Genomic DNA, 22107 nt, shown 5'->3' on the forward strand with positions numbered 1-22107 from the left:
GCCGTTTTTTTAAGAAAATCGCGAAAAATCCTATTTTTGACATTTTAGCCGCCATCTTGAATCGCATTTGATCGAAATTGTTCGTGTCGGATCGTTATATTGTTAGGACCTCAAATTCCAAATTTCAAGTCATTCCGTTGATTGGGAGATGAGATATCGTGTACACATACAGACCAATACACAAAAACCACTTTTTTGACTCAGGGGACCTTGAAACTTATAGAAATTTGGAAATTGGGATACCTTAATTTTGTTCAGAATGCAATACTTTCCTTACCTATGGTAAAAGGGCAAGGAAAGTAAAAAAATCAGCAGGAGTTAGAATCATGTCATCATTTTATTGGAATAATTTATTAATCTGATATCTTATTAATGATCGAGCCTTGCACTCTCAGAATAAGAAAGTCTACACTTACATAGGAATAATATGTTTGGAAAATATTAACTTAAATACCAAATTTTAATGAAAAATCTAAACATTTGGAGCATAATAAAATACTTTTTAGTAATTTTATACACTAAACAACAACAAATGAAGCTCCAACAATTTGTTGGGATGCCCTGAACTTGGAAGGCTTAGCAATGCTGTTAGAGCTTATCTCAGGCTCACCAGACTTTGGGTAAGGCGCTTCATAAGGTTCTTTGGGACCAGGGGCTTCAATCTCACCAATGGGCGGTCCATATTCTGGAGTTGGTGGTCCGTATTCTGGAGCAGGGGGTCCGTATTCCGGAGTTGGTGGTCCGTATTCCGGAGTTGGTGGTCCGTATTCCGGAGCAGGGGGTCCGTATTCCGGAGTTGGTGGTCCATATTCTGGAATTGGTGAACCAGATTCTGGAGCAGGGGGTCCATATTGTGGTTTAGGTGGACCGTATTTTGAAGGAGGAGCTCCATAATTAGTAGAAGGTGCTTCGTATTTCGGATATGGTTCTGCAGGAGGTAAATAACTGTTGTCAGGCAGATAGTTGCTGTTCACTGTATCTTCTCTCAGTTGGATGTTTTTTGAGAGATCTCGATTTTTTGCTGGCAATCCTTGAAGTTGAGAATTTCCTACAGATCGCTTGAATTGGCCACCCTGATTGAATCTTCCCCCTCCTTGGCCTCTTCCAAACCCTCCTTGACCTCCAAATCCTCCTTGACCCCCTCCAAACCCTCCTTGACCACCTCCAAACCCTCCTTGACCACCTCCAAATCCTCCTTGACCTCCAAACCCTCCTTGACCGCCTCTAAACCCTCCTTGGCCACCTCCAAAACCTCCTTGACTACCTCCAAACCCTCCTTGACCACCTCCAAAACCGCCCCCAAACCCTCCTTGACCTCCTCCAAATCCTCCTTGACCCCCTCTAAAACCACCTTGACCTCCTCCAAATCCTCCTTGGCCACCTCCAAAACCTCCTTGACCACCTCCAAATCCACCTTGGCCCCCTCCTAATCCCCCAAAATTATTCCCCCGGCCAAAGCCTCCCCCACCACGGTTTCCACCTCCAAAACCATTACCACCGAATCCATTGTTGCCAAATCCTCCTCCATTGTTGCCAAATCCACCTCCATTGCCATTGTTTCCAAATCCATTCTGCGCTTCAACAACAGCTGACAACACCGCAATTACGCAAATAATCTGCAAAACAATTCAATACCATTATTTAATTAAAAACAACTATAAAAACAACTATTTACAACTATAATTGGAAATAATGAGTCCACGAAACCATGGTCTCCTGTACCATTAAAATGAAGAATTGACAAAATTGGTGTGTTCTTTTTTTCATTAGGGTCAGAATTCAATTATTTTACTGTATATAGATTTTATATTTTGTAATTATTAAATTTACCTTCAATCTATATAATGCAAAAATGGTTTGGTGATTAAAGCCAAGTTAATGCTAACTTGAGTCATATTATTTTATTGCTTCAATATTCTATTTTTGAGATTACAGTAGTGTCCTAAAGCTGCACACAGGGACATAGTAAATCCCAATAGCTACCGCGTGAACGCGGAATTAGAAATATATATGGAACTCAAAAGTACATTATTTGAGTTCAAGGTATTTCCAATTCTGCTTTCCCAAGGTACCTAGTTAGTGGAAGCTACTATTGTCCCTGTGTGCAGGCACAGAATACATAACAATAAGTGTTCTTTACTCCGAGGTGCAGGCTTCTTTAGTATAACAAATGGATTGCTATGAATAAATTTGAAAATTATGGTATTGTAATTTAGTACATCAAAGTTTTCATTTTTTAATAATTGATACAATAAATTTTATAATTGATACAATTTTATAATTGATACCGTAATAATTTATGTAATTTCGTAATAAAGATGACGCAATAGTCTTAAAATCTTCACCACCAATTACTTCATTCCACTTTTATTGTGTGATGATACCTACATAAGCTTTTTGGTTGCGCTTGGGTAATGGAATGAGTGGGTGTGTGATTTATGGTATGATCAAATGTTCATACCTACCGGCGGGATTCGAACCCACGACCAGTCAGTGCTAGCAGACTATTCCAGTAATGTGATGCCAATTTGCATTTTTTTTACTGATGTTCAATAACAGTGATTTTTCACTTTTTGCTTTTAGAAAAAACGACTAGCAGTCAGATATTTTACAATAAATGAATAAATCACTCACTAGACAACGAGATCTTTCGGCAGTTCCGCCATCTTCTTGGTTGTGTAAGCAACTTAGCTTCTTAATAATAAGCAGTTCGTGATGGAAAACAACATTGAAGAAGTGATTTTTCAGTGAAGTTAAATACTCACTCTATCTAATCTAGTGATTTTTCAACAATAGATAGTACAGTACTAATGAATACGCCACTGAAACTAACTTAATTTGAGATCTCTGCCTAAACATTGGAACATAGGTAGGCTACACCTATAGTAAGGTCGATTTGGTGTATGATCATTGAAAAATGCTTTAAACTTTATATCGGACTTTTTTTTCTCATTCAACATATTTGAAAATTAGACCAAGCTATTGCTAGAGATAATGAATATTTGTAATAATTTATTATTGTCAAGTGAAATTGGTTTTAACGTCATGTATTGACGGGTCGCCGTCAACCTGTCTCCCCGACAACTAGTCTCCTCGCTATTTTGATCACAGGCGTCAGTAAATCCCCTGGCAAAATATACCATTGCCGTCAACTAGTCTCCCCGACAGTAAATACCCTACTAGAACGAAGGAGACTAGTTGTCGGCGACAACTAGTCTCCTCACACGCTCACGACAACTAGTCTCCCCGACAGTAAATCCCCTGCTGGATAGGCCTATGAGGGGTCTGGTTGTCGTGATCGTATCCGACAACTAGTCTCCCCGACAGCTAGTCTCCCCGACAGCTAGTCTCCCCGACAGCTAATACCCTATTGAACATTGGAACCAGCTTGAAGCGGGCGGGGAAGTAGTACAATCACAGATACTGTTGTACACATTCTATGAATTCAAACAGTGTAGAATTTGACAACATATTTGTATTATTATTCAATTATGGAACGGTTCTACAATATTGACAATGACTCAGGCGAATTTCTATGAATTTCGATTATTAGAAGAAAAGCTTGTTGAAGTTCAAATTCAAATTCTTTATTCAAAAAAAAATAATTATACAATCAAATGCATTCCAAAAATCAAATACAATATTGTTTCCTAATTTCTAATATGTGTTCCCTATAGGCTACCCTGTGTGGGGACACTTGAATATATATAATAAAATATTTATATACAAATTTAAATATTATATCATGAAGAACATAATAATTGAATATGGTATTATATTGAAATAAATCAATATGTTAATATTTATAATCATTCTTGCACACATTCATACGCACACACATTCACATATGCGCACACATTCATACGCACACACATTCACACATGCGCACAAACACACACACACACTTACACAAAACTTAAAACTATGTACGGAGTGGTTGCTGTTTTTTTCATATTTAGTTCAATTTTATTCATAGTTAACGTTTCGTTTTTTTTTCAAAGTCCTGATGTAATTATACCATAAATGAATGCGTTTTGAAGAAAGATACAGTGATTGGAATTTGATACTGTCTTACTGTTTACGCATACCGGACGGGATTTGTGAGTTCAATGATCTTTGATTGTTGCAGTGTTCATGTCGTGTAATGTGTAAATTATACTAAATTTAGAACTATATTAATTTAGTAAAAAAATCATTCGGGTTGTCTAGTTGTAAAATGAATTTCTTGATTTCTTTTCTAAATAACTGACGTGACGTTATTTTCCTTGTTGTTACTGGAAGTGAATTGAATATTTTTATAGCTATGTATTTGAAGTGTCGTCTGGAATGTTCTAATCTTGGTTTTGGGAGGTTAATGTCCTGTGAATTCCTGAGGTTTATTCTTTCTCTCATCTGTTGAATATCGAAATTATTTTCAGCTAAATCCAGCAATGCTTTGAATAGAAAAGAATGTCTCACTGATAATATTGATAGTTCTCTGAAGAGCATCATTGAACTATATTGTTTAGGTTTATTACAAATTATTTTTAATATATGTTTCTGACCAGTAATCAAAGGTTTAATATGAACATTGTATGCACTCCCATAGCATATTATTCCATAATTTATTCTAGAACCAATAATTGCATGGTATAATTGTAACAATACTTCTTTTGGACATAACTGTCTGAGGTAATAGAACTTCCTTATGTATACAAATAACTCATTTTTTATCTTCTGTACATGATCTGATCAAGTGAGCCTACTATCCAATATGAGGCCCAGATATTTAACTGTACGTGCTTGTTTTATAGTTTCACAGTTACACAATATATTATTCACCTGTTGCGCACAATCTAATTTATGGAAGTAAATACTAGTTAACTCCTGATCCGTGTTTTGAAGATTAAATTGTATTATATTAGATTTGTCTGTGTTGATAGTTAATTTATTTTCGCAAAACCACCACCTAAGGTGCTTAAGATCCATTTCTAATTTATTATTAAGTTCTTGATTTGTTTTGGCCGAATAAAATATAACTGTATCGTCTGCAAAAGATGTAATCTTTCCCTGTAAGTCACCATCCGTCAAATCGTTAATAAAGACCAGGAATAAAGTACTTGATAACACTGATCCTTGAGGAATACCTATGGTAATGTCCCCGGGTTCACTCAACGTATCGTTAATTCTGACCCTTTGACTCCTATTAGATAGGTAGCATCTTAACCAATCATTGGCAATTCCTCTTACTCCTGATAAATCAAGTTTTTTTAGAAGCATGTTTTTATCAATTGCATCATATGCTTTAGATATATCAAGAAACAGAGCTGCACACTTATTATTAACACTAAAACTGTCATTTATTTTTGAAATGAGATTTTTAATTGCCGCTTCTGTACTTCTTCCTTCACGGAAACCATATTGGTTATCACTAAAAAAGTTATTATTTTTATAAAAGTTTTCAAGTCTAATCTTGAATATTTTTTCTAAAATCTTGGAAAAAACCGGTAAAAGTGAAATTGGGCGGAACTGATCTATGTTTTTACAATTTGGCTTTTTAGGAATAGGTATAACTACGCTGTGTTTGAACATGCTTGGGAATTTTCCTTTGGCAATACTCAGGTTAATTAGATCGGTTAATTTGTTCAAATAATTCATGTAAGTTTTTTTAATCATGCTTGTGCTTATCCCATCTACACCTGGCGAAGATTTATTTTTCAATTTTCTTATTGTACTTGCTACTTCCTCCGGATTTGTAGGGTGGAGAAAAATTGAATTTGTTGGAGAATTGTATGGAAACCTTATTTTTGATATTCTAGCAGACTCTTCCCTGGTTTGCAATGTGGTTTGTTCTAATTCATCATTCATTTTATTCACAACATTTAGAAAATAAGAATTAAACGAATTAGAAATTTTATTACTATGATGTATGCTATTTCCCTGCTCATCAACAATCAGTTTTAGTGGTTCTTTATTTTTTTTCAATCCTATTAACGCGTCAATTGTTTTCCACGTCTTTCTAATGTTTCCCTGGCTTTCTCTAAACAGTTTTGAATAATAATATTGTTTTCTTTCTCTCAGTTCATTACGTAAATTATTTTTGAATGTATTGTATATTTGTTTTGAGTCGTCATTATTAGGTTGTTTGATAACATTCTTGTATAACTCATTTCTTAAGTTTATTTGCTTGATCAGATAACTATTTATCCATGGCGACCTATATTTCTGTGTCAAGTTATTTTCTAAAAGAAGATTTTCTTGTGAATCTTTGATAGCGCTTTTTAAAATGTCAATGAAATTTTCCCATCCCTCATCAACTGATACTGCTGGTATTTCTCTATCCCAATCAATCGATGATAAAATATTATTCAACTTCCGGTAATTGATTAGGCATATTTTTTTATAATTTGTATCTGCTTCTTCGTTGGATTTCTTCAAACCTTCAACTTTAAGTATGATTGTACTGTGATCAGTTATATCTAAATGTAGTATTTCTGGAATTAGATTAATTTTATTCAGTTTTGTTCTATTTTTGCCGGATTTTAAGTAAAGATGATCTATTAAAGAGTTGGAAAATCGGGACCTATGAGTGTAATCAGTATTGAGTGATTCAAATCCAAAACTATTCATTAAATATTTGTAATCGTCAATAAGTTGTCACTTATATCACTGTAAACATAAAATTAAAACAATAAACTATAATTATAAAATAAACTTCCGAATTCAACTGACTTTGAAATGTTCCTTATTGAATTGGCAAACAGTTTCAGAATGAGTTTGTAAGTCTCGCAAGTGATTCCTGCATGTATGCATGGAATATAATATATATATATATATATATATATATATATTATATATATATATATATATATATATATATATAAGTTAAGATTGCGATTAATCAAATAGTCTTTTTAAAAAATGAATTCATTTGTTAACCACATATTACAATAATTTTATATCTCGTGATAGAGCTCGTCCGCTATGTCCGCTAGCTTGGAACTGACTACTACATACAATGTTACCTTCCACTACAATACTATGCTACATCAACAATAATGGAATGAGGAGTGCTGACTATATATGTAATTGGCTATATAACTCCTCCATCCCTAAAAAGAACTTCGGGGGTAGGGTTGTTAACAATGTTTACATTGGGTGAAACTTTTCTACTTAGATAACGATACAATAGAACAATTTACATTAGAATAAAAAATACATACAAAATAATTGTCCAAAAACTTATGTTTGTAGTGAAAAAACTTTCTTACCTTAGGGGGGTGTACTTGTTAACAGCAATCGGATTAAAATTAAGATGTTCTAAATTAATTGTGAATTCTGGTTTTTCTGTCTTCAATGAATTCTGTCTTCATTCATACTATTGATAACGTTGTCTAGGTTCAATAACTTAGGTCGATATTTTGATTCAGACAAATGATTAAGTATTTTACCATTATAATAATATGTATTGTTGTTGCTATTGATTAAATGAACTCCTTTTACATATTTTGTTATCGTTTCTGCTTGCTTGTCAATTTTTATGTTTTCTTCATTTGGAAAGATACACAAATAGCTATTCAATTCTGGAATCCATTTTACAATACTATTACCTATTTTCATTTTACTATATTTACAGTTTGATGTAGTTCCTGATTCAATAATTTCTTTTTCACATTTCAATTTGTCATTACATAAACTTTCTACAGAACAAATAAAATTTGAACTTGTTTTTCTAGTGCATTCACTAGTTAGACCTTCAATTGATATTTCTTTCTTATTATAATTATCGTTTGACTTGAGTAAGTATCTGACCTTAGGAATAATAGTTACATATCCATTTTTAAAAATACTAGGTACAGAAAACAACTTGTATAAGTTATAATTTGATTCATCTACGATTGGTAAGTTTAAAAAATAAATGATTTCTTTAGATGTTAGTTTACAGTTTACATTTATCAAATTTTCGAATTCCCACATATTTTTCAATTCAGGTTTCAATGGTAATTTATTCTGAATTCGGGAAAGGGCATCTGCGTTTTGATTTGCTGTTCCTTTTTTATAACATATGTCATAATCAAATTCTTCCAATTTTAGTCTCCATCTTAATAATTTTGAATTCGGTTCTTTCATAGAAAATAACCATTGTAGGGGTTTGTGGTCAGTGAATATTTTGAATTTTCTACCATAGAGATAGGGGCGGAAGTACCTACTTGGTGGCCCAAACTATCGCTAAAAGTTCTTTTTCAATAGTTGAATAGTTCATTTCAGTTTCGTTGAGGGTTCTACTTGCATATGCACAAGGCAAATCAGCACCGTCTTTGTTCTGACTGAGAACTGCCCCAATAGCTATATTGCTAGCATCTGTTGTAAGGTTGAATTGTTTTTCAAAATCAGGATACTGAAGGATTGGTTCGTTAGTAAGGATATTCTTACAAGTTTCAAAACCCTCAATGTACTCTGGGTCCTGTATATCTATTTTAGCATTTCTTTTCAAACATTTAGTTAGAGGTTTTGTTAAATGAGCAAAGTTGTTAATGAATTTTCGATAGTATCCTAGAAGTCCAAGAAATCCTTTTATCTCTTTCGTTGTTTTAGGGATAGGATATCTTTTTATCGCTTCGACTTTGTCAGGATTTGGTTTAACTCCGTTTGGTGTCCACTAAGTGTCCGAGAAAACTAACTTCTTTATGCAAAAATTCTGTTTTATCAAGTTGTACTTTGAAGTTGGATTGTCTTAACCTTTCAAATACTTGTCTTAGTCGATCAATGTGTTCTTCTAAACTAGTTGAATAAATAATAATGTCATCTAAATATACTAAACACAATTCATTTTGGAGTCCTCTTAGTATGCTATTCATAGCTTTTTGGAAAGTGGGTGGACCGTTTTTGAGACCGAAGGGCATTCGTAAAAATTCGTAATGACCCGTGTCTGTAGAGAATGCAGTTTTTTCAATACTGCTAGGATCCATTTCTATCTGATGGAAGCCAGAGAATAAGTCTAGGGTAGTGAAGTACTGTGCTCTTCCTAATTTGTCTAGAATATCCGTAATATTAGGAAGTGGGAATTTATCGTCTACAGTCTTAGAATTCAAACCGCGATAGTCAATTACAAGTCGAAATTTCTTTTTACCAGAAGCATCTTGTTTCTTTGGAATGACCCATATTGGTGAATTCCAAGGTGAATTGGAGGGTTGAATTATTTTTTGTTCCAACATTTCATCAATCTGTCGATTTACTTCAGTTCTATAGATTTCAGGGTAGCGATAACTTCTTGTATAGACCGGGATTTCGTCGGTGGTTCTTATGATATGCTTTATTTCATTCGTGAAAGTCAAAGGATTTCCATCACTGTGAATTATATCTGAGTAATCTTTAATCACCTGTAAAATAGCTTGCTCTTCTTCGTCATTCATATGATTGGTTCTAATTTTTGATAGATCGATTTGTTAGTTTTGTGATGGAGTAGATTCAAATTATTGCATGCATTATGATTACGTAACTCACTTGGATTAATACAATTATAGTTTTCAAGCGATTCGACTGACATTGGTTTGTGAATGGTAAATTTCTTGTCTGACGTAGTGGGGTTCAAAATAGAACAATAGGCTTTGTTTTATTTCACTTTCACTAGACACTGAGGAATTTCAAGTCCGGAAATGTTTTTGTATGATACTATAGCTTCACCTTCATTCATATTTTCAATTGGAATTTCTATAATGGATTGAGTTCTAGCTTGTATCAGAAATGATTATATTTGTGTCATTTGATTTTTGGTAGGGTTCGTTGACTTCACTTTTGAATCATTTTCTTCAGCGTTAAAATAATAAATAGGTAGTCTCATTCCATTGAAATCAATACTGTCATTAATGAAATCCAAATTTATTTTAAGTTTTTTCATATTGTCAAGTCCGAGAAGAAGGTCAAAGTTGTTATGAAAATCAAAAAGATAGAACGTGTGTTTCGATTTTCCTTATAAAGAAAGACGTGTGTTTCGATTTTCTTTGTACTGTATTTCTCTTGTGAAATACCATGCGCTGTTGCTACTTCAAAAGGGTCTTCTATCAAGTTTTCTTTGTATCATTCCATACCTATGAAGTTCTTCACGAATGACCTAGTGCTTCCTGTGTCGATTAGAACTCTAAATCTTGTTTTAGGATCAATGAAGTAGGGAAGTTCATTTTTGTCATCTTGTAAGTTCATAATTGAAAATTTCTTTCGAGGCTCGTATCCTCTAAAAAACACTCTGATTCGGTTTGTTCGGCTGGCTGGAATATGAATTCGGCTTGAGAAATAAATTGTTAATGAGAGTTATTGTTTGTAATTATTTGTTACCTTGAAAAAATAAATAGTTTCGAGAGCCTAAACATTGGAAAAAATTGAGACAAATTCATGGAAGATCACATCATTCTCAAACTCTGTACAATATGATCACAGCTAATTTTTTAAAACAAGTCATAACCGTTCAACTGTGTAGGCCTAAAGTAGTTTAGAAACGTTGCATAAAAGACCTATTGATATTTGATGAAGTGTCAAACAACAGGATGATAAATCAATATACTAATCTTGGGGTACAACTGTACCCCACGCACCTATTCATGTTCTGTAAAATCACGCGCCTACTGGAGGGTAATCAATGTACATAATCAGTACAGTAGCAATATTTTTCAACTTCATTCATCAAATTTATTTTACTACTTTTCACACTACTATAAGATTGAACACAACATACTGTAATTTTGTCAATAACTTCACTATAAATACTATAATAACTCAACTTTCCTATTTTTCTAATGTTTTAATTGAAAAAGTGAGTAATTTTCAGTTGAATTTTGCATTTGAATAAAACATCATGTTCAATAAACGACTCACATCTATTCAAACAGTCGAACAGGTTGTCTGTTACACTATTTCACAGTTTTAATCCTTGCCTGATATTTCTGAAAGCTTCTAGCCTATAACTTCTTGATCTGAAGGATTCTTCTCCTCGTTCGTCACAGTAATCATAATCATCATCATAGTCAGTTCTAAGAATTGAAATGTGTGACAAAAGAAAAAATGAAAAAGTCCAGGCGTTCACCTGCCTGGTCTACGAATGACAAGTCCTTGAAATTCTATTTCAATAACCTGCATTCAATTTCCGACATGTGTTTCAACCTCTATTGACTGTCTTCCACCCTATCTTCTTCCTACCTGAATTGCCATTATTTTCAGTCTATCGACCTTTCTGCTGAAACTAAACAATTTCTTGAGAATGACCGTCTGCTTCCTATACACACTACATTTTGTATGTTGAAGTGGAGAGAAAACTTTGTTGCTGAGAGGTCTGAAATTCGTTAGAGGTAAATAAACAGCCAAAACTCAAGGGACAAGGTAAAAATTCGTTGTGTAGAGGATATCGTTAAGTGGATGTTCGTTATAGAGAGACTGCCTGAAATCTGTTCATTAAATATGACTTTATAAGTGCTACAGATCTACAATTAAAACCAAAACTTTCAATTTCAGAGAGTAGAATGTCATGAGAGACAGTGTCAAATGCTCTTGACATATCAAATAGTCCTGCGTTCACAGATTTTTCACCTTCCATGCCATTTAATATTTCCTGAATGAAAGACATAAATGCCTGACATGTAGTGTGGTTTTTCCTGAAGCCAAATTGCCTGCCAGATAGCAAATTATTTTTCTCAATGAAATCAACCATCTGCTGAGCTATTAGAAATTCAAAAACTTTGGAAAAAAACTGGTACTATAGATATTGGCCTATAGTTGCTACATAGGTTGAGGTCACCTTTTTTAAAATCGGCACTACTTTAGACAGCTTGAGCATATCAGGAAAGTTACTGGAGTCAATACAATGATTAAAGATATGACAAAGAACTTCACAAATATGCTGACTGCTAGCTTCACATATGAAGCAATTCAAATGAAAAATATCCAAACAGCTACTATTACTTAGAGAGATCAAAGCGAGAAACATTTCTTCTACGGCTACATGACGGAATGAGAAACATTGACCTCTTTTTTTCACTTTATAGTGGGAGACAGTATTTAAGCTATTTGGTATTGCAGCCAGAACCTCATTTATGCTGTCAACATAATACACGTTGAAGTTTTCAGAACTCAGGTCTACATTTTTTTGATGTGAAGCAGATTTACTATTCAATGATAGGTTGTCCTTAATCATTTTCCACATTATTTTGGGTTTATTACATGCATTATAGACTAGATAATGGGGGCATGAGCCTGTCAAGCGAGAACAATACAATTGCGAGGTAGATTTAGCACATTCTCGACCCTTGTGCAATGAAGCGTATGCTCCCATCCTGTTAAGTTCAGTGATGTTATCCCACACTCTTATACTTTTACTCAGAGATTCCCATTTCCGTAGTATTTACAGGTCCATCGAAGTTATAATTTCCAACTATTAGAGATTAGACAGTCTATTCTCTGTAGATCTTGGTGTAACATGAGTTCCTGCAAAGCTTATCAAGATGCGACATACATCTAAACCGTGAAGGCATATACCAGTTTCTATTGATATACAATCAAATTGCGAATCAAAGAATATTATGCCCGTCGTTTGGTGAAAACCAAATCCTGCTATCAGATGGTGTGTTTTACGCAATAAATGAGTTTAGTATTATAACGATTTTATAACCCATTTTAATATTATCAAAGATCTAATTTCTTAGTGCTAATTGATATTTTTCAAACAATACATAATATTATATCGAGTGAGTATATTTGATATACATGTATATATTATAATATATATATATATATATATATAATATATATATATATATATATATTATATAATAGTATAAATGTGAGTTGCGGACCAGAGTGTTGGATTTTGGAGTAGGTTTTGAAAATATTATTCTAAACCTATATGGATGGGGGCATTAAGAGATCTATTGTTCAATATTGATTGAGCATTGGCATGGGTTGACAGTTATTGTTTTCCATTCCACTGGCGTTGAAGAGTGGGTATTGTTCTCTCTCGATCGTTCCATGCCCCCATCCAGATAGGTTTTACCCCTTATTATATCCTATAAATATTCAAAAAAACATGTTTTTTTATTTTAAAACAGCATGAATTTTTAAATTTCTTTATTAATATAGAACTATCCTACATATATTCGCGATGATGTTTTATGTAGCATATTCATTCATTTACCGCCGTGATATGATATTATAAGATCCATAAGATCGGTTACGTCCGATGAGCGACTTTGGGGGTTGGCAGTCCGTTGAGCGATCCATTTTTTCAGAATAACAATAAGGATAGGCAGATGCTAAGAATGGGAGGACTTGGGTGTCATTAATCATCAGGGACAGTGACAGAGGCAGGCCACAAGCATATGTGTATAGGTACTCGCAATACGATATTATATTGATGATGATTGAATCAGTACCTACCCATTTTTGAAACAAATCATTTAGGAACAAAAAACAATATAAACTAAAAACTTGCAATTCCTATAATTTTGAATCATCATAATGATAATAATATGATATAAATACAAGAAAATAGGATCAAATAGGGTAAGATTGGTATGATGACAATGCTCCAACTATTAATTAATATATGCCAATCATGTAATAGGTGAAACCAAATTCATTATTTCAATGCATTGCATATAACTACAAATAACGCAGATCAGCATTAAATATGAATCATGTTGCATGGAAAATATTCAAAGAAGTAAGGGAATGAGAATGAGAGGAATAAATTGCAACTTGAAATGAAACAATGATTTACATTTTTCGACACTGCAAATTCTTTAAACTTTCTTGAAGACAACGCAAAATACTACGAAGCATCCTGAAGACAGAAAATATTATAGTATTTTTCATTGTCCTACTTAGCATTTAGCAATCTCAATTGAATTCCTATGTATCGAATATAGATTTATTCTTCAAAGATTATCATAATAAGAGTACGGATTCAAATTCTTCCTTTCCCAGAGTTTTAGAGTGAAGAAGAGTTTTTACAAGAATAGCGATCGATAGTACCTATTTCAGTTGATATGAGTTTCTATTCTATTGTTGAAAAATTATCAAACTTAATGAATCAATTTTTTATTGGCTTTTAACTTCAAGCTAACCTTTTCAATCGATTGGTACATCGAATCATGATGGTGGACTCAATGGGTGGTTCAAATTACGTTTTTCTCATACTCTGTAGATAGCTGACGTTTTTCTCTAAAAACTCTAAGAAGTACTGACTAGCTATTGAAACGTATTCACCCCTAGATCAACCAGCCAATGGAGGTAGCTGTGACTGAAAGGTTTTTTACATTAGAATTCATCTTTCGATGACGTTTTTGTGAGAGAATACACTTTCAAGTTTTGATGAGAGATAATAAGAAAGAATTGTCTATTACCAAAATGTCTTATTGGATATACTCCCTATTAATTTAATATCCTTTAAATCGTCTTTTAAAGGATACAATAGAAAAACACTTTACTTGTAGATTGACGCGCAATTCAAAAAGGATCCTTCCTAGTATTCCTTCCAAATTCCATTGACAATTCATTGGAAAAATCCAAAAATATTGTGTTCATTTTCTGACCTGTTATCAAGTATTTGTCGCTTTCACTTTTTCTGAGCACTTATGACTTGATCAACAATGATTTAACAATAGTGCAACTCATATAAAATGTTAATGCTTACAACAAGCACATATAACTTCTCTCACCAAAACCACCTGGGACGGAGTTAAGAATTAGATAGAGTTTGTTTAGGTATAACAATTTACTACTGTTGTATGTTAATCATGCATGCATGTGTTGAGGCGATAATGCATGGGCTGCCTCGTCTCTTGCGGTATTGATACAAAAGATTTCTCGGGCAGCCCTCAGAATGGGACAGGAGGTTCAGCAGAAGTCATCATAGAAGTCAAATGCTATTGTAGTATAGACAATACATTATACGGACAATAGATTATACTATGACCGTCGTCGGTTTCAGTCGGAGAGAACAGCCTTTGAAGCAGGTATCATGAAGGAAGTTCATAATGAAATTAATGATTTTTTTTCTCTTGGAATTGTATTGCCGTGCTTTATTACATGCTGCAGCAATATGAGTTAACATACTACACAGATACACGCTCAGCCTTCAGAATGGATTGGGATTTTCAATGCTGATGAATAAAACTATGATTTATAAACAATCTTTTATTACACAGAATAATAATAATAATAATAATAATAATAATAATAATCATCTCTTATATTACAAAGAAACACCAAGAAAATAACTACCTACATAACTACTCTAATAATTTGCCCTTTTATCGCCCTACAAACTGGACATGTTAATGGTAACTAGATATCGGTCACCTCCACGCTTCCGTCAGAGTTTGTAACTGAATAGTGGCATTCTTGTGCAATAAATGAATTGCAGCATGCCGTGCACATATTAGCATGGCCGCATGGACTGCACAGCCTAGTTACCTTGTACTCTAAGCACAAGGACAATTTCGGCTGTTTCGGCCGGCACTTGAAAGTCCCGTCCAAGTGCCACTCATCACTCGACTGTAGAATGTTTTTCAGAGGAGAAACCAATGCGATCAGGGTTTCGTCGCTCCATTCTCCATACCTCCCCAGAAGAAATGGTTGATTATTCACTTTTGCATACCATTTCTTTATTTCAATTTCAAATTGATTGAAATCCTCAACGCTCCCGGGATTTGATCTAGTATGGAATCTTTGCATCGATCTCTCCATTCGCTTGAAATTCAATGCATTCCTGATTTCGACTGGTGCTCTGAAAATTATACAAGCAGAGATGAAGTTCTAATTTTTCGAAAATGGGCTATCTATAATTCGTTCAATAAGGCGACGGAGGAAACAAAACAAAGCTTGTAAATGTGAATTCTAATCAGAACTAGTTGGTTCGGCTCCATGCTGAATTGCATTCACTGAGATGCAACCATATTATCTTTTATATCATTGTACAGTAGATGAAATATTATAAATTTTGAACAGTCACAGACCAAAAAGGCTTTGAACAGTCCTTACTATTCCAGAAAAAACACAGAAGAAAAACTCTTCTCTATCCTCTCTTCTTTTTTCAATATGTAACGTTACTTATCAATATTAAAGAATCGCATTTTCAAAAAACAATAGTATCCTTTTTTATTTTCAATTAAACATGATAAAGGTTACTTGAGGATTTCATTCAATCTCAATAACTTGTTTGTGAAAATTTTCATTAATGAATTGTTAGTGGAATATTAATAATGGATGATAAGTTGATAATACATTTTATTTCCACCACGAAAACAATATAAATGTTATAATCGTTATTTCGGAAATTAACTACCAACTACATTTTTTGAAGGTGTTGTCCACATGAGCTCAAGACTTGTGCGTGGATGATGGGAAGAATGATGATGTGATTTCTGAATCATCGGAAAGCGATTATAATCACATTTTGTAAATATCCTTTTCAGTTTCAAATAATAACTCGAGTTATTTAGTATTTCGTAGAATTGATATTCTAATAAATCAAGTACAGTATGATGTTCAATACAATATAACTTGAAGAATGAATCCTCGAAATTTCATGAATTTTTTTGCTACCAATTAAAAACAGTTTATCATGCCATATTTCAATCAGATTTACAATATGGATTAGTCATATGGGGTGCTGCATATGATGTACACATGGATAATCTACTCATCATTCAGAAAAATAATAGAAACTATCTTAAATAAACCAAAGTTATTCCCATCCAATCTTTTTTTCATGGATTTTGATGTTGACAACTATAATGTCAAAGCTGCGTTTATAAAATAAAATCATGGTTCATAAATAAAAAACATGGTGAAAAATACAAATATCTTGCCAAAGCTGATCAAGAACACTACTTATCATTTCAGACGGGGTGTAACAGAGAAATATCAAGTTCATTCTACAAGACTTTCATTGATCAGAAGGTAGCTAATTTACTCAAGCAGTAAACTGATCAATGAAATACCTTTTGATTTGTATTTCAAAATTAGTAAGAAGAGCATGAAAGAGTGGATTAAAGGTAGGCGCACACAGATAGTCATCGGACGGATAGCACGCATCGGACGATTAGATTTGATACTGAATTAGTTGAATTTTAACCTAAATTTCCTGCATTATTTCGAAATATTATGTTTTTCTTTTACTGTTTTGCAACTCTCACCAGCGGGCAAAGAGTTTCCTTTTGCTAGTGATGCCTAGATTTTATAATTCATTTTTTAAGTATATGTTTGAATGATTATGTTTATTTATTTATATATTCAATGATATGTCAAATTATAAAGAATTTGTAATATAGTCTTAAATATTCTAAATTGGAAATAAATGAAATTGAAATTCTGAAATTACTCATTTCTAAGATTTTCCATTTTGGTTGCTCATATTAAATACATGTGAACATTCTCTGTTTTATTTTACTTATCCAACAAGTACATTAGAAATAATTCTATTCAACTACTAAACTCCATTATAGGTTCTTTAAAATAGTGGGATCACTATAGGATGATTATCCATAAACGTATCACTTACTTGTTGATTTCTTCCTGGAAGATGATTGAATTCGGCGTGTTTTCTGTTGCTGCCCTTTGAAGAATTGAAGACCTAAGAGCCTCAATACTTGATTCGTTGGTCTCACTCTTGCAGGCATTCTCTGGCAAATGATTACGAATAATTGAGCATTCACCCACGCTAGATTCCCCAGTATTGCATTCAACAGAGCAAGTCCCAGGACACTCTTTTTTAACGCAAACCATGTAAATGGAACCATTTTTTAATTTTTTTTTTGCTTATAAATAAACCCACTTTCATCTTCCCACCGAAACCCTTTATATCTTGCTTTAAATCGTACTGCTGACATGACCAAAATCACTTGAACACTTTTTAACGACTGTCACTGGACACTACCGATTTGGACACTGCCGAGGAAGAACTGTCACCCTCACACTCCGTGCAATGTATGTGCTATGAGCGACTGTGGGAGCGGGCCTTCGAATTGGGCCTGAAATTTCCAGGATTCCATTCAAAGCTGAATGCTTTCTCCTATCATCAACAGGTTCTTGACACCCTCCACTGAATCTTCTGTCTTTGTCCCCAATGAAAAGCATTGAAAATAATACATTTCCTCGATATTGTTCTGATTTTTCAAAGAGTTCTAAGGGCGAAAATGCCGCAGGTACGTTTGTTATGTCAATCACTTTAGTCAAAGTCATGGATCCTCTCTACAACTTTTAAATAATCACTTTAGTGGGGATTTTGGCACAATGTTATGGCCTATGATGAGTAATCGCCAGACAATACAGTTGACCTGTGCAGGCGTCACAAAACAAGAGTTTATTGTTAGGGAAAACCTGATTTCTTTAAAACCCTTCAACATTTCCAAATGACGACCCTCCCTTTCTTGGATCAGTCCCTTTTTCTTGGAAATATTATTTCTTCAAGGATGCCGATTCTATTATTAATATATTGATAAATTCCTAAAACTTCTTATTGTTTCAATGAACAAGAGAGCCTTGTAAATACGATCTATACAATTTTCAAACATTCAAGTCAATCTTGGGGCTGGTGAGAAGTTGGCTGGTAGTAATAATTCTAACTCTCCAATCTAAAACCTAGAATTCTGAACAAACGTCACATTTGTCAAAATAACCAAAACTAATGATGTATATTATTATTTTCAGCGTTTTTTTGCGTTTTCTCAGCTTTATCGAGAACAAATGAACAGAAAATATCCAAATTTAGTGCAGAAGCTCAGCTAGGGTGTAAGAATATACTAATAGGAGGACTTTGGAATAACGCAAAAGATACACCTAAAATAAGCGGGTTTTCCAGCGTTTAAGAACATTTCTGCGTTTTCTAACGTAACATAATAGAGTAACATAATTCTAATATAACGTAACATAATTCTAACATAATAGAGGCTTATAAAACAATAAATTACCTCCGGTTTTTGGGTCATCTTGCTCTCTCACTCTAGATATCAAGCTACACCCAACACTATATTATGTTATCACTTATAATTCACCTACTGTTATCTGAATCTTAGTTGTGTAATTCTAATCACACATATTGTAATTTATAGTAAATATAATACCATATAACTTGAATAATACTGCTTGCAGGAACTGTCCCCCAATCTCAGACGCATAGTCTTACTGGGGGAATTCCACTCAATCAATATGTTCTTTGTACTGTTTTTGTAAAAATGTGATTCTTATTTTGTTGAATTTCAAATATAAATATGTACATGTATGCCAAGTGGAAATAAAGGAATTGAATTTCTCGGTTTTAAAAAGAATTAATAGACAGAAAATGTTCAAATTTGGTAAACAGGTGCGTACAGATTCACGCTCCGTGAGCACGACCAATTCACTTTCCATCAGCTTATTATATCTGTATTCGTAAAGAAACGGATATAAAAAACAGATATAAAAAGCTTGAAATCAGCTGTTAAAAAATGAATTGCACGTGCTTGCGGCGCGTAAATCTGTACGCACCTCAAGGTCCATGTTATACGAGCGCTGATAAATTGACTTAGCAATGTTACTTTTATAGTGCGCGCTAACAACGCTGTGTATAACTTGGTTCAGCGCTGCCAGCGCCGCGGCGTTAGCGCTCGTATAACATGGGCTTTAGGCAATACCTACTATTACTATTACTAAAGTAATAGTAGGTATTGCTTTAGGTGTACAAAATGTTCTATTGGAAGAGCTGTGGTATAACGTCAAACACAAGCCCAAAATAAGTGTTTTTCTTCTTTTTCTCAGCTTTTTCGAGAACAAAAAACGTTTAAATTAGGTAAAAATGTTCAGCTAGGGTCTAAAAATATTATGTTGAGAGGTGCCCAATAGTTCACCGAAGATACGCTCAAAGCTGGCGTTTTCCAACATTTTTCTATATTTTTCGGTTTTTGCGTTTTTCAGTACTTTATGGACAGAAATTGTTTAAATCTGTTCCACAGGTCCGTGTAATATTTTTTCAAGTTCAGAGTAAGTTGTTTTTTCAGGAACAACTGAATTTGAAAGTGTAAACTTGAGGTAATGGCGGTGATAAATCAGAGGGATTCTTTTCTCCAGTTTTTCATTTAGTTTTCTATGCATATTTCTCCATTTATCGGAAAATTCATACTTGAGAGAGTTTGATTAGAATGTTTTGTAAGTTAACCACGTCATTCCTATAATCACGTATAAGCCTGTGGTATGTTTCTGTAAGTTGTGTAATTCTCATTGATTAAATAAATAAATTCCTATCTCAAATTTTAAAGGCCTGATCTGAATACAATAATTTTCATAATATCTCAACAAAGACTCTACAGAGAAATATTTATTCATACCAATAGAAACACGATTTTTTCCATCCTGCACTATGAAAAATGCAGACCAGCGAAGCGAGCCTGCCGACTAGTCTCAAATAGTTCCATCGATAAAATTTATAATATTGTACTTTGAAATTTTTCAATTCACTCAAGTTTTTTATATTATTGCTGCTGGATCCTCCTTGATCTATCCGCCACTGCCTGTAATTCCATGACCCCTGGACCCCGGCAGTGTAAATGGGACTCACTTCGCTCGCCTGCAAATCCCATTGAAACGGATCTCTCTTGTACATCATATCAGTCAAAAGGGTATTTTGAACTTACTTCACTCGCTTGTTGTTTTGAAATGTGGCTCTTGGATAAGAACATAAAAATATGAACCAATACCTAAGCTGAACCTCATTATGAAGTTTGAACTATTGGTTCTTGAAAAATGTGATATAAATCTTAAAAAAGCTATGAATGACTGGGAAAACCAGGCGTGATTTGAGGAAATCCATAGAGTAAGTGCATGAAATATATATGTCAGTTTACTCGCGAAAACTCCGGCACTCAGAGCTCAGAGCGAGCGAGGAGCTTGGTTGTCGGGTTCGGTGACAACAACCAAGCTCCTTGCACGCTAGCGTCAACTAGTCTCCCCGTCAACTAGTCTCCCCGACAGTAAATACCCTACTGGTTCAGAGGAGACTAGTTGTCGGGACCGTAAACGACAACTAGTCTCCTCGGTCGCTGACGACAACTAGTCTCCCCGTCAGTAAATCTCCTCTTTCAGGAGCTTAGTTGACGCCGTCAGTAAATCCCCTCGAATGTGGTTTCAAGAGGAGCTTTACTGTCGGGGAGACTAGTTGTCGGGGAGACTAGTTGGCGCGTTCCCGTATTGACGAATGAATAAATAATTCACTTGTATTATTGAAGGATTCGGGTTTTGTAAAATGTAATAACCTATTAGAAATAAATAAGATATAGTTCTGTAACTTAATAATGTCGCCTAACTTACCTGAACCAAACACACAGGATACATCTCAGAGGTCACACCAAAATTAACAACAAAACGTTAAAAGCTCAATCATTTATGAGCTACTAGGTACCGATTCAGAAATTCCTCATTTATATAAAATGACTGTGACAAGGTTCCTATACGAGTTTCGACATAACAATGTACATAATTAGGTATAGCACTGCGATATACCATCTACAGTCATTACTGCAAAGGTAATTAGGGATCCAGCGAAAGTATTACGATGATAATTGAATATGATACGCACCTCACAAATTGATTGCTAAAATTATGAAATATTATGTTGGATAATTTTATTACCAAATATTTGCAAGCTGAGATTTATTTATGGATTTGTAGTCAATATAGGCTTATTGTTTTTGAATTTTCATACTTTTTACATGGCTTTCATAGTTGGTTGAAGACAATTATGAATATATTTATTTATTTACATACAAAAGCTCACAGAATAAATCCAATAAATCCATGAAGAGCCTTATTGACATCAACTAGCTTAGATACATTATATTTTATGCAAAATAAGAATGAAAAAGTAAAATAAAATTGTAAACACAATTTTTGAATACTAATATGATAAGAAGAGGCGAAATGAGGCGAAATGAAAAATATATAATAAATAAACTAATAATAATAGAAAAATATTTATTTATTTATTTATTCGTGGACAGAATCACAAATCATATAAATATGATTAGGAAGGAACAACAGGCTTGGCCCAAATCTATTCCATTCCCAAATTTTGATAAATTAATAAAATGTCCAAAAAATAGGTTATGTTTC

General features: G+C 33.8%; 1 protein-coding gene across 1 annotated transcript; it reads right to left on the reverse strand.

The window, feature by feature from the left end:
• Positions 1–518: 518 nt before the first annotated feature.
• LOC120350801 (WAS/WASL-interacting protein family member 1-like) lies at positions 519–21453 on the reverse strand. Its single transcript, XM_039425671.1, has 3 exons — positions 21307–21453; positions 1481–1616; positions 519–1264 (listed from the first exon to the last, which is right to left on the reverse strand). Exons 1-3 carry the CDS (start codon positions 21328–21330, stop codon positions 519–521), a joined length of 906 nt encoding a protein of 301 aa, XP_039281605.1. The 5' UTR covers positions 21331–21453.
• Positions 21454–22107: the final 654 nt, after the last annotated feature.

This window comes from Nilaparvata lugens, chromosome 4 (assembly GCF_014356525.2).
Source record: "Nilaparvata lugens isolate BPH chromosome 4, ASM1435652v1, whole genome shotgun sequence".
Classification (NCBI taxonomy): Eukaryota; Metazoa; Arthropoda; class Insecta; order Hemiptera; family Delphacidae; genus Nilaparvata; species Nilaparvata lugens.